The 12,108-nt window shown below is 47.9% G+C and overlaps 1 protein-coding gene across 1 annotated transcript; it reads right to left on the minus strand.

Annotated features, from left to right (window-relative positions):
* Positions 1 to 1,104: 1,104 nt before the first annotated feature.
* Positions 1,105 to 11,553, minus strand: MYOC (myocilin). The gene is made up of 3 exons (XM_010956793.3): positions 10,861 to 11,553; positions 4,186 to 4,311; positions 1,105 to 2,672 (listed from the first exon to the last, which is right to left on the minus strand). The coding sequence occupies exons 1-3, from the start codon at positions 11,420 to 11,422 to the stop codon at positions 1,888 to 1,890; spliced, it is 1,473 nt and encodes a 490-aa protein (XP_010955095.2). The 5' UTR covers positions 11,423 to 11,553; the 3' UTR covers positions 1,105 to 1,887.
* Between the last annotated feature and the right edge of the window lie 555 nt (positions 11,554 to 12,108).

Here is a 12,108-nt window from a genome sequence, read left to right on the forward strand (position 1 = left end):
TCTGAGCTGGGACATAGCTCTTCTGGCCTGACTGGGATTTACATCATTGGTTCCCCTAGTTCTCAGGCCTTTGAACTCAGACTGAATTGCCCCACCAGCTTTCCTGGGTCTCTGGCTTGCAGGTGGTAGATCCTGGGACTTTTCCACAATAGCATGAGCCACAATAACCTTTTTATAGCTGTATCTGTGTGTCTGTCTATATACCTCCTGTTGGTCCAATTTCACTGGAAAACTCTGACTGACACATGCTAAAAGGACGAACCAGCAAGCAAACCAGGAGGGAGCCCTCTGTGGTGCAGGAGGAGTCGAATGTCCTGGCCGCTGAATGAAGTCTCCTTCTTCCTTTACCTGCTCCTTCCAGCCCAAAGCCGGAAGCTGTGGCTGATGGAGGGAAAGGAAACACGGGCAGGGCTGTGCAAGCAGGGTTTGTGTCACCTGTGTGTGTGTGCTGTGACCGCTCAAAGGTGTCACCTTACCTTCCACGTTACACTCAACACCTGGCAGCTAAAGGTGTTTAAAGGGTGAATGAATTCATGCCCTCTGAATTCTGGGGTTCCCAGTCTTCAGGAGTTTGCTACCAGTGGAATAGAGTGTTAATTCCCAGTTGCTATGGGCTGAGTTGTTCCCCCCCACCCAATTTCCATGTTGAAGTCCTAACCCCTGGTACCTCAGAATGTGACTGTCTTTGGAGATAGACCTTTAAAGAGGTAATTAAATTTAGTAAAGAGGTAATTAAATACCTTAGGTTTGCTCACCTGGGGTTGTGGCTTATGAAATGCACACCCATGACAGCAAGAACCAAAATGGAACTAGGGTGAAAGAGGGTAAGCTGGAGAAAGACGAAAAGATTGTCTGAGAAGGACCAGAAGCATAAGAGATGGGGGTGGGAAGGTGGGAATCCACTGCTTGCCTGCTGTCATGGTGAGCGACACCTCAAGACCAGGTGTGAGCCTCTCAGTTACACACGCACAACACACATACACACACACAACCCAACACAACTTTAGCATACTGCAGTCACAGCTCCCAACCCAAAGGAATTATCTGGTGGTTGAAATCTGCACTCTTCTCTTCAGCAAAGCTTCCCACAAAGTTCAAGGAGACTGTTATGTAAGACTATTTTATTTTGCGGGGCAGAGGTCCTATACCACACAACAGGATGACACTTGAAGCATTAGAAGCCAACTATAGTAAACACATCTTATGTGTGTTCAGCGCTGGCGCAAAAGCTGCTCTTCTTCCTTTAGGCTCACTGTTTGTTATTGTAGCTCATGGTAACCAGGCAGTGTGCAAGAGCGGGGGATGGCCCTGGGGTCCACGTGGGGCAATCTGTTTTTCCCAAACTCTTCTCCACACATACTCTCTTCAGCCAGTAAGGGCCATTTATTATTTTTTGTTTGTTTTGTTGTTTTGGGGGGGGTATTTTTTTGGGGGGGGAGAGGAGATAATTAGGTTATTTGTTTTTTTTAATGGAGGTACTGGGGACTGAATCCAGGACCTCATGCATGCTAAGCATGCACTCTACCACTGAACTATACCGTCCCCCCTCCTGGTGAGGGCCATTTATAAAAAGCCTTGTGGTTTTTGTGAAGAAACTACTACGCAATACAGCTTTTGCCTTAAGTCACCAGAAAAGTTAAACTATTTTGATTAAGTATCCCTTTAAGAGCTGACAGAAGTAAAGACTATTATAGTGTGAGATTGTCTAAATCCCCAGATGGCTGTTCCTGCCCAGTCAGCCATGGTGACAGCGCACATTCTTTTCTTTCGGATTAATCCAGGCTTGGAAAGCGGAGCGAAGCTGCGTAGGCACTGGCTGGCTGGCTCTCCCCCAGGCGCCCTGAACACTGTCCCCTTCTGCCTTTTCTGGCAGCACTTGGCAGCTCTTCAAACCTTGGAAAGCCTGATGTCGTAGGAGACCATGTTGAAGTTGTCCCAGGCAAAGAGCTTCTTCTCCAGGGGGTTGTAGTCAATCATGCTGTTGTACTTGTAGCGGTTCTTGAAGGGGACAGTCAGGGCCTTGCTGCTCCCCGTGTGGGTGTCGTAGGCGAAGTTGACGGCAGCATCGGGCGACGAATAGCTGCTGACGGTGTACAAGGTGCCACAGATGATGAAGGCGTTGGCGACTGACTGCTTCCGGATGTTAGTCTCCCAGGTTTGTTCAAGTTCCAGGTTCTCTGGGTTCAGTTTGGAGAGGACAATGGCGCCTTTGGCCGCCTCGGTGCTGTAGATGACCCAGAGACCTGTCTCGTCCACGGCCAGGTCGATGTCTGTGTAGCCACCCCAGGAATAGGGGAACTGTCCGTGGTAGCCAGCTCCAGGGATTTCCCTCTCAGCCTTCAGCGTCTCGGTGCCCAGCTCATACCTGATAAGCGTCCTGGACTTGGCTTCCTGGAAATAGAGGCTCCCCTGGTACACCACTGCGCCCGTGCTTTCCAGTGGCCTGGGCAGCACATGCACCTTGGAAGGGTAGCCCTGCGTGAACTGGCTGACGAAGTCGTACTCAAACACCTGGCGGATGTCCGTGCCCACCGTGTCGATTCTCCACGTGGTCTCCCGAGTATAGGGTTGGGCAGCCTCGGGGTCTCTCATCCACACGCCATACTTGCCTGTGATTGTTTCAGCTCTTCTCAGCGTGACAGGCTCTCCTACCCACACGAGTTCTCCACATCCTGGTGAATTAAGACAAAACCCGCTTATCCACCATCTTTCCACGATGTCGAAGCAGGGCAGAGCTGGCAGAAGTGAAAACCCCAGGGACAGACCATCTGGGTTTAAGCCCAGGCCTTGCCACCGCTGGCTGTGTGGCTTCCAATAAGTTACTTTGCTCGCTCAGATTCACTTTTCTCATTCGCAAAGGGGGACAACAGTAGTGTCTTGGGTAGTGGGCTGTTGTCAGTTTTAAATGTAATTGTACATGTTAAGTGCTTGGTATGGACCAAATGCTCAGTAAATATTATAAGATTAATACACGATCTGAATTGAACCACAGTTGGCCCTTCAACGACACAGGTTTGCACAGCACGGGGTGTAATTACATGGATTCTTTTCAATAAATACTGCTTCTGCTTGGTATCAGTTATAAAGATGCAGGAGGGCTTCACACTATATTTGAAATAATCGACTTAAGCTGGACGGGGTCTCATGGTGTTTGTTATATTACTTTTTATGACTTTCAGGTCTGATTTATTTCATTATTTTTAAAAAAATGAGACAAAAAATCAAGTCCTTGTAATTTCTATAAAACAAAGATTTTTAAAGCCCTTCCCCCGATGGACTACATATTTCAGGCATCCATTTGATACAATAAAACAAGAATATAATTTTAAAGATGGGGAGATGATTGAAAACTTATACTTAGCCAAATCAAAACAAGTCTCTGTACTTTAATGGGCACCTCAATTACCTTATAGAAGGGGAAGCTTCGGGGGAGATATAGCTCAGTGGCAGAGCATGTGCTTAGCATGCAGGAGGCCCTGGGTTCAATCCCTGGTACCTCTCAACATAAATAAAAAATAAGCCTAATTACCTCTCCCCCCACCCCCAAAAGAAGGTAGAAACTCTTTGCTGCCCATATCTCAGGGAATCATATTTTGAATATTTCAAAAACTCCCCACCCCACACATGCCCTTCAGTGCTAGCCGTAATTGTCAGTAATGTGGGTAGTCACTGTTTGTGAAAATCAGTCTTTGTCTTAAAAATCAGGCTTTCAGGGAACATCGTGGAGAGGGGCAATCATACTTTTCCTAAGTACCCAACATTCAGAAGAGATACCTTTAGTAACAGATAGTGTGCTGGGGTGGTACAAGATGTCCACTTGGCCTCAAGATAACAATATGAAGGGTCTACTGAAAAATGTCATTTTTCATGTGAGATCAATTCTATGTGACAACCAAGTGGGTGAAACAGACACATCCCTGATCTTCCCCCAGGGCAGCCCACTCCCCATCCCAAGGGTAAGGCGATAAGATACAGAACTTGGCTAGGAAATGTTGACTTCCTGCCAGCTGCCCTGGAAAGAGCTGAAAGGGGGTTCTGTTCTTTTTTCCCCTTCCCTGCCTATGCTCTCAGGGAGGTGCCTTGTCCAACCCTCCCTCCTCGTAGTGGGCTGACCAACTCTGAACACAGAGCCAGACACAGATAAGGACCACCTGGGTACAGAAGAGAAGAAATTTAACTCCATACCATGGCCTTCCTCTTCACTCCTGGGACGACCAGACGGACTCTCCTTCAAGATTCGTGAAGCAGGAACCTCAGTTAACTCTGACTTCAGTTCCTGGAAGTCCAAGTTCTCCAAATTCCATTTAGAAACTATATTAAAAGAAAGAGCAAAATCATACTGTGAGGGAAAAGGTCTAAGGATGGACTATATTGAGGATGGGATTTAAATAGGCTTCCAAAGATATGCCAATATTTGAGATTTGTTTTAAGATAATAGTTGGGGTGGGGGAAGGGGAGGAGGAACAGGGACAATGAAACAAGACTGGGCTATGCTGACAACTGTCAGAGCTGGGTGAGAGGTACATTGGGGTTTGTATTATTCTGTCTACTTTGGTGAATTTTTGAAAAATTCCATAGTAAAAAGCTCACAAATAATATATTGCATAGCAATGTGCTAGCACAGGGTAGCATATTCAAAATAAGCTTGTACACAGTGAAAATAATTCCCACTAGGAGCTCTGATTTATGAGTCAGTGAGGTGTGATGCAGGGACATTGGGAAGATCCTCAGCATCTTCTGGGATGCCTGAAATTCAACAATTGACAATTTCCTGCATGACTTAATTTTTTTCATTGTCATGAGGCAAATGTTCCTGTAAGAAGTAACATATTAAGCTTTACATGCTCAACTGAAATATTGTGTCAGATATCTTTCCAGGACGAGTTTTGAACAAGGAAGAAAATGTGCGTCTGATACAAGTTATTTCACTCTGTGAACATAGCTACGATGGTCATACCATTTAGTGATCTACTGAGAAAAAGATGTATATTGAGAAAAGTAGATACATACGCTTGCAAGTCAGTAAGAAGAAAATTAAGAAAAATGCCCTCTTTAACCGCAGCGAATTAAAAAAAAGTGAGAAAAAGAAACCCAGATAGGCATTTCCCCAGGTGACTTCCTTGAAGATAGTTACAATACTGACACTGAAATATTGAAAAACAGCTTCTTTGTGAAAAGAGATGATTAAGTATTTACACTCTTTCCACATTTCAAAGCAGTTTTATAGAAATCATTTATGTGATCTGGTGCCTTCATATGTTTTAGAGAAATAGAAATAGGCTTTAGCACTGCAGTCTGCACCTAGTTTAATTACTGCCACCATGTATTAAGTGCCTCCTATAAGCCAGGTACTATGCTAGGCTCTTGCTATCATTACCTCTATTCCACATAGCAGTCCTGAGGGGGAATGTTATGCTCATTTTGCAGAAGAGGCAACTGAGGCTCAGAGGGGTTAAGTAACTTGCCCAAGGCCACACAGCTGTTAAGTGGTAGGACTAGGACTTGAACCCAGGTCTGCCAAGATCATGGCAGTTGTGAACCTTTCCACCCTGTGGTGGAGACGTGTATCAGTTATAAACGTATTGCTTTTCTGTGCCGAACTGAACCCTTCCATAGACGCTCTCTGGAAAGGCATTTCTCCTTTAGAGTGAGCACAATGTTAAGCTCTCTCAGTAGAGGGCGCTGGAGGGACACTGTGGGGTGGTGGTGGGAAGGAGGCGGTCTCCTGCAATTTCCCTGCAGGGGCTGGGCTGGCAGCCCGCAGGTGAGGACATCTGGTGGAGTCTGGCCCCCATGCACAAGCCCAGGATGTGGTTCCTCTTTGACCTCGCAGCCTGGGCTCAGCCACAACCTTTCCACAGTCTTCTCGACATGGTACCCAGAGTCCCTCCACAGGGACCCTGGGCAATGCAGGCTCCTGCAGCCTGTCCCAGGCTCCACTCACTCCCTGCCTGCACTTGGAGGTGGTCATTCCGGCTGCAGCCTGGGTTAATCAGCCAGCATCTCTGTTATCTGATGGGCTGAACCCCACCCTCCTCAAGGAGGCCTGAACCCCTCCCAAGTCTGTCCTTCCTTGGTACCCTCCCTCAGCCCCCCCGTGCCATGTGGAGTTTACTGTATCCCATAGTTGCTCTGTCGTCAGCGAATTCTTTATATTATACATCCCTGACTTAGCTTGCTTTCTGTTTCCTGGTTGAACCCAGACTGCTACCGCAGGCTGTAAAACAGCCTCGGAGATGTGCTCAGCCCTTTGTTGGGGGGCCCACTCCTGGAGCTGACTCAGTTGCCTTTGAGTGGCTCACACACACACACAGCTCCTACATGGAATCCCCATCAGGGGGGACACCCCCTCCCGTCAGAGCCATCCTCCCATCAGCTCTTCCTCCCTGACTGCGAAGAAGAGGAGGCACAGGTGCCTGGATGGTGCCGAGTTCCTTTCCCGGTCCCACCAAGGCCCTCTGACCAAGGGGTCCTTCTCTCTCCCCCACCCTAAACCCCTTTAATCCCTCTTTGCAGAAGCCACACCTCATGTGCTTTCTTTGGAGTAAACAAGAGCCACAATAAAACATAATGTCGGGGAATGGCTTCCAGAATGACTGCAAGGCCAGTGCTCAGTTGGCAGGTGGGATGGTTGGATTACAAGCCTGCTGGCTGCTTCTTGGCTGTGTCAGCCAGGAATACCTGCCAAGGGTCAGACTCCCAGAGTAGAGCCGTCTGTCACGAGAACCGAAGCCTGTGGGAGAGGATGCAAGAACCAAAGGCAGGGAGGTCTTTGCAGGAAGGGGCCTGGACTGGGCCAGAAATAGTAGCTTCCTAGTTCAGTCCTGTCATGTACCAGCTGTGTGACTTTGGGCAAGTTACTCAACCTCTCTGAGCCTCAGAATTCTTGGCTCAAACTATAAAGAAAACATCAGTAAAAATGTATTAAAACTAAAATTTCTCTGGAATGTTTCAAAATCACTCAAATTTCACTCTGACTGTGGGAGGAAAACTAAGATTATAAAAAGATTAAGGCCCATATTGTATCAGACAGCTAAAAAATTTTAGGACTTTTATTTGTTTCTATTAAAATTCTGTCCTGCTGTGGCTAAAAAGTTCATGCCTATCACAAATTTCTGGAAGTATTTTCTGCAGGCTCTGTCCTATCTCCCTTACCTTTGCTTTATAGACACCTAGTGAGCTTAACCTAGGAACTGAATTTATTAACTCGCTTGCGTATCATATACATATATGTCTATATGTATATACAAATACGCAATATATGTATAATGTATATAGGCCTGCATGACATATATATGCAAATGACATTGTAATGATTTTTGTAGTTATTTTCTATCACTGCCCGAAAAGCTAGGTCAGTATTATGTAAATGAACCGGATGAAGGAAAAGAAGGGTGCCAACATAATCACCGGTTGTCATGAACACTAGGAAAGTGAAGATTCGCAGACAACTGTCCTGGGTGCTGCCTGCCCCAACACGGGCCATCTCTAGAATCAGTGCCTGTTACAGAAACGTGTGTACATGTTGATGTTTTGATCATTTTTAAACAATAGTGGAACTCGAGCAAAAGAAGCCCTTTGTAGCTCTAATCCATCCACTGGGGGTGCTCACGCTGAGCCAGGCGCCTGCCGTGCTGGGCGCTTCGCCATGTTACCTCCTGTTGGGGCCATGATTCCCCCCATCCTGTAGGTGAGGAAGTGAAATCTGCGGTGTTGTGCTGAGCAATCTGGCACCCCTGCTGAGTATCCTGCCTGCCTTTTTCCAGCCATTGTTGTGGTAATCTGCCTTGCACAGGTGTTACCTGCTGGGACCTCACCTCAACTGCCCTGCCCCAGCTTCTCTGCAAGAACCAGCCTGGTGCCTAGATCTGTGCATCACGGAGGTGCGTTACACCCCATGGGTGACCCTTGGCCAGTGGAGCATGGGATGCAGGGATAAATGCTCCCCTCCTCTGCTGCATTCTGCACAGCTCCTCCTTTGCCAACCACCGTGGGGACCAACTGGTGAAGGCCCCTCACCCCACTACTTGTTGGTTCTTCCTTCCTTCCCTGCCCCACCCCGTTCTCTTCCCTGGGCTGGTGGCCCATATAAACACTGCGCACAAGCCCTCAGCTCAGGCTCTGTTCTCTGGAAGGACCAGTTCAAAGTAGAGAAGAAATAAAGGGGAAAGTGGGGCTTCTCTTGTGACATTATCACCAACTCTAATTTAGCTTTGGGTAATCTACATTTTCTACTTTGGGCTGATTTAAAAGATTTCCAGACATTTCACTTCAAAACTATTACTACAAAATTTTATTTGGGTGTATTATCTCAACTCTCTCTCTCTCACACACACACACACACACACACACCTATAGACAAGTGATTTCCATGAGTCTTAAGGAGAATTTTTTTCTATATAACAATTACACTATAAAGAAAGTGGTGATGACACTTTGAGTTATAGGTGGAGTAAGGAAAAGGCCACCTTCTCAAGCCTTTCCCCTGCTCACTCAGCCTCACTAAGCCCTCACGCCCCCTACCCCACCCCTCAGTTATTGCCTCCCCTACATAAAGCACAGCCACACCTAATCCCAGCCGCCCCCAACACCCCTTTACCCCTCAAATCTAGAATCTCAAAGCTCACCTTTTGTCCCAAGCACTTCTTTTATTTGACGTTTAAATGTAGCTTTTCAGTCTTTCATCTTTAGTTTCTCTAAACTAAAGGTCACTTCAGGGTCCTGAAGAGCCACTGAACCTCAAGGAAAGGGGCCTGAATTCTAGTCTCAGCTGGGCCGCCAGTGGGCTGGGTGACCACAGACCACTGAGTGACCTCTCTGGGCTCCAGTTCCCACATCTGCACAAATGAGCTGCAGGTGTCAGATGCTCCCTAGGCCCCCTTCCCAGCTCTACATTCTTGTACTAATATAATTTCCTGCTGACCAAAAAACCCACTGCTAGGAAAGAGCTTCCAAGTCTGGAGTTCACTATAATGGGTTGTTGTCTTTATTTCGAAAGTAGAGCGGCTGAAACGGACAAAAAGAAATGTAAAATCGGAGAAGACATCGAATGAATTTCCAAAGACTTGTTAAATGACCACAGACAATAACTCCCCTCCACACGTGCGTGCGCACACACACGCACACAGATAGGTTTTGTTCATCCAGTCAACAGTCTGAAACATGTAACACCTCACAGCACTTCTGCTAATAATGATTCTTTCATTTGTGTTCAAAGCCTTACGTTCAACAAGTCTCAGCTCCACCTCGGATCAGCTGTTCGACCTGGGGCTCCTCCGTTGGCATCCTGGGCCCTTACTTTCCTTTGTTGTAAAATTTAGAATTGGATCTCTTCCAACTCTAGCAACATAGGATTTTTCAAAAATCCTTTATACCTTCGAGTGATTTCATTGGAACCCCGTGGAAACCATTATTCAAAAGGAGGAGTGTTCACGGCCGTGTTATGAATGAGAGAGGAAGGCGCAGAGGCTGAGTGACTTGCCCGAGGTCACAGCAGGCACCAACTCCTGGGTTTTCTGACCTCACACCTGCGCAGGTCGTGCCTTTCACATAGAAAACGTTTTTAGAAAATAGTTTCCCATCGTTTTATTTTGAAGATTTTCAAAGCTTTAGAAAAGTGGAAGAAATAGTACAGCCAACGCCCCATGGGCTGTGCACTTAGATTCACCAACTATTAATATTTGGTCACACGTATTATTTTTCTTTCTCATTCTTTATATTATTGTCTCTGTCGAACCATCTGAAAGTAAACTATAGATATTCTGCTGCCTCACCCTTAAGTACCTGAGTCTGGAACTCCTTAGAACACAGATATGCTTCCGAACCACGATACCAGATCTCACCCAAGATGCCAAACATTAACTCAGTAACACAATCGGATAAATTATATCCAAATTTCTTCAAGGATCCTGAAACTGTCTCTTGTAGCTTTGTCTCCCTGGATGCAGGAATCACTCCAAGGTCATGCACTGCATTTGGTCACCACTTTGGTTCACTCCCCTTTAATCTAAAGCTCCCCAACCCTAGCCTCTCCTTTTTTTCTTTCTTGATGTCCAAATCTTTGAAGACTCCAGACTAATTGTCCCGCAACTGGATTTGCTGCTAGTTCCTCCATTGTTGGAAAACTTATTAAACAGAGAATGCTGGGGAGCACAATTTCACAAAAAGTGACACAAAAAACAACTATTAGGAAGACTGTGCCCCCCCCCCCAGTGCACAGGCAGGGACTCACCTTCTGGCAGGGGCCAGGATAAACGGAGCAGCATCTGAGGCGGCAAAAGTCACCTCAAAGAGTGGTCCAGTGACTTAAAAGCAGAGACTCTCAGATGGGACCAAAATCAGGAAAATTTCCCAAACAGCATATTTAGGGAACCCACAAAGGCTTGCTGCCTCTTTATTTTGCCAAGAAAGGACATTAAAAAAAACCCAAAAACCCTACCACCTATCACTATTCCATAAATCTGTTGTCAGTTCATAAATAGAAGTCATTTTAACCACGAAAGGGAAGAATCCATGATCTCCAAACGATTCCCAAAAGGATAGCTTTCTGAAGGGGAGAGTTGGCCACTTCGTACTGATCATATATACATGCACCTCGCCTGGGCCTTGCGTTTCTCATTGTACCATGGACCGTGCTGACTGTCACCGGTAGGCTCGAGAACCTGGAACCACTCACCTCAGGAGAACTACCAGGAGCTACGTTACTAGCAACATGTGAAAGTGATTGCTTTGTCCTCCTTAATTTGTCTGCCTCGTGCTAGATGTGTGGTCCCTGGGAGAAAGGAGGGGACAAGAGGGACAGGCCTGGGCCACGTGTAACAGGTCACCATGAGCCATATCGCTGTCACCCCACATCCTTACCTTCCTTGGATCCTGGAGGCACATCCTGAGAAATGCTGCGGGCCTTGGGGCACTGGTCCCTTCTCAGTCTTGTGACCTCCTGGTTGCTGCTTTCCAACCTCCTGGCCAGATCCTCATTCTCCGCCTCCAGTCGCCTCTTCTCCGCCTCCAGAGCTGACTTGTCACGGACGAGGTTGCTGTAGGCTGTCTCCAGCTCCCTGGTTTGGGTCTCCAGCTGTTCTCGCTCCGTCCTCAGGGTGGCCAGCTCCCTCTGAAGCCCCTCCTGGGTCTCCACGGGCCTGGCAGCCTGACCTGAGGTCAGCCGGTGCAGGAGGGCCTCCAGGGAGCTGAGCCGGGCTTTGGTGGACTCCAGGTCTGCACGCTGTTTGCTGCTGTCTCTCTGCAGGTCCTGGATGGCTGACATGGCCTGGCCCTGCTCGGGGCAGCTGGACTCACTAGGGCTGGCCACACTGAAGGTATACTGGCAGCTGCCACTCTGGTCGTTGGCCTTCCAGAACTGGGCTGTCCTGGCCCCCACGCCCCACGCCAGACAGGCCAGCAGCAGCAGCTGGACAGCTGGCATCTTGGGCCTGCGGCGGCCGCAGTGGGCACAGGAGCCCTCAGTGCAGAGGCTGGGCGAGGCTTTCTCTGGAACTCTCCCTACGCTGCGAGGTGTCTGGATGGGTGGCCCTGCTGGTTCCTGCCCCAGCTCCACAGAGGTTTATATATACTGGGAGCCAGCCCTTCATGGGGGGGGGGGAGAACGAGGGGGCCACGTGAGGCCGGGTGGGGCCATGCATGGTGGGTGGGTGGGGTTCACACTGCCAGCAAGATCCTCAGAAAATGACCTTCCAGAAGTCTGTTTTGAATTTCTTTGGAAAACGAATGTCCCACTTTACCCACCCCGCAGCCCCGTAACAGTCCCTAAATATCCCCACCCTGTTTTCACACATACACTCATACCCACCTCATCCAGTATGACTCCCTTGGTGCTGAAATCATAAGGATTTATTTCTAGTTTGTATATCCGTGTACTCTGCAAACTTTATTGAGACCTTGCCCTGTATCAGACACTGTGCTAGGAAACGGGAATATGGACGTGCCTAAGACACGGTCCCTTGTCCCTGCAGCAGTGACAGAGATGAGTAACATCCAGCCAGAAAACAAGGGCAGCACGCCACCAGCTTCGGGGAGTAGCTGTCCGATGGGAGCAGCTGGGAGAATTCTTGCCCTGCCCCTTGCTTTAAAACAAGTGTGGGTGTATGCCTC

This window comes from Camelus bactrianus, chromosome 21 (assembly GCF_048773025.1).
Source record: "Camelus bactrianus isolate YW-2024 breed Bactrian camel chromosome 21, ASM4877302v1, whole genome shotgun sequence".
Classification (NCBI taxonomy): domain Eukaryota; kingdom Metazoa; phylum Chordata; class Mammalia; order Artiodactyla; family Camelidae; genus Camelus; species Camelus bactrianus.

Excerpts from the sequence above, each read along its gene's own strand:
- MYOC (XM_010956793.3), bottom strand. The coding sequence starts at position 11,422 with ATGCCAGCTGTCCAGCTGCTGCTGCTGGCCTGTCTGGCGTGGGGCGTG. Across the intron at positions 4,312-10,860 it reads GCCTCCAGGATCCAAGGAAG|TTTCTAAATGGAATTTGGAG; the intron begins GTAAGGATGTGG and ends CTTTTAATATAG. Across the intron at positions 2,673-4,185 it reads GAGTGAAGAGGAAGGCCATG|GATGTGGAGAACTCGTGTGG; the intron begins GTATGGAGTTAA and ends TTAATTCACCAG.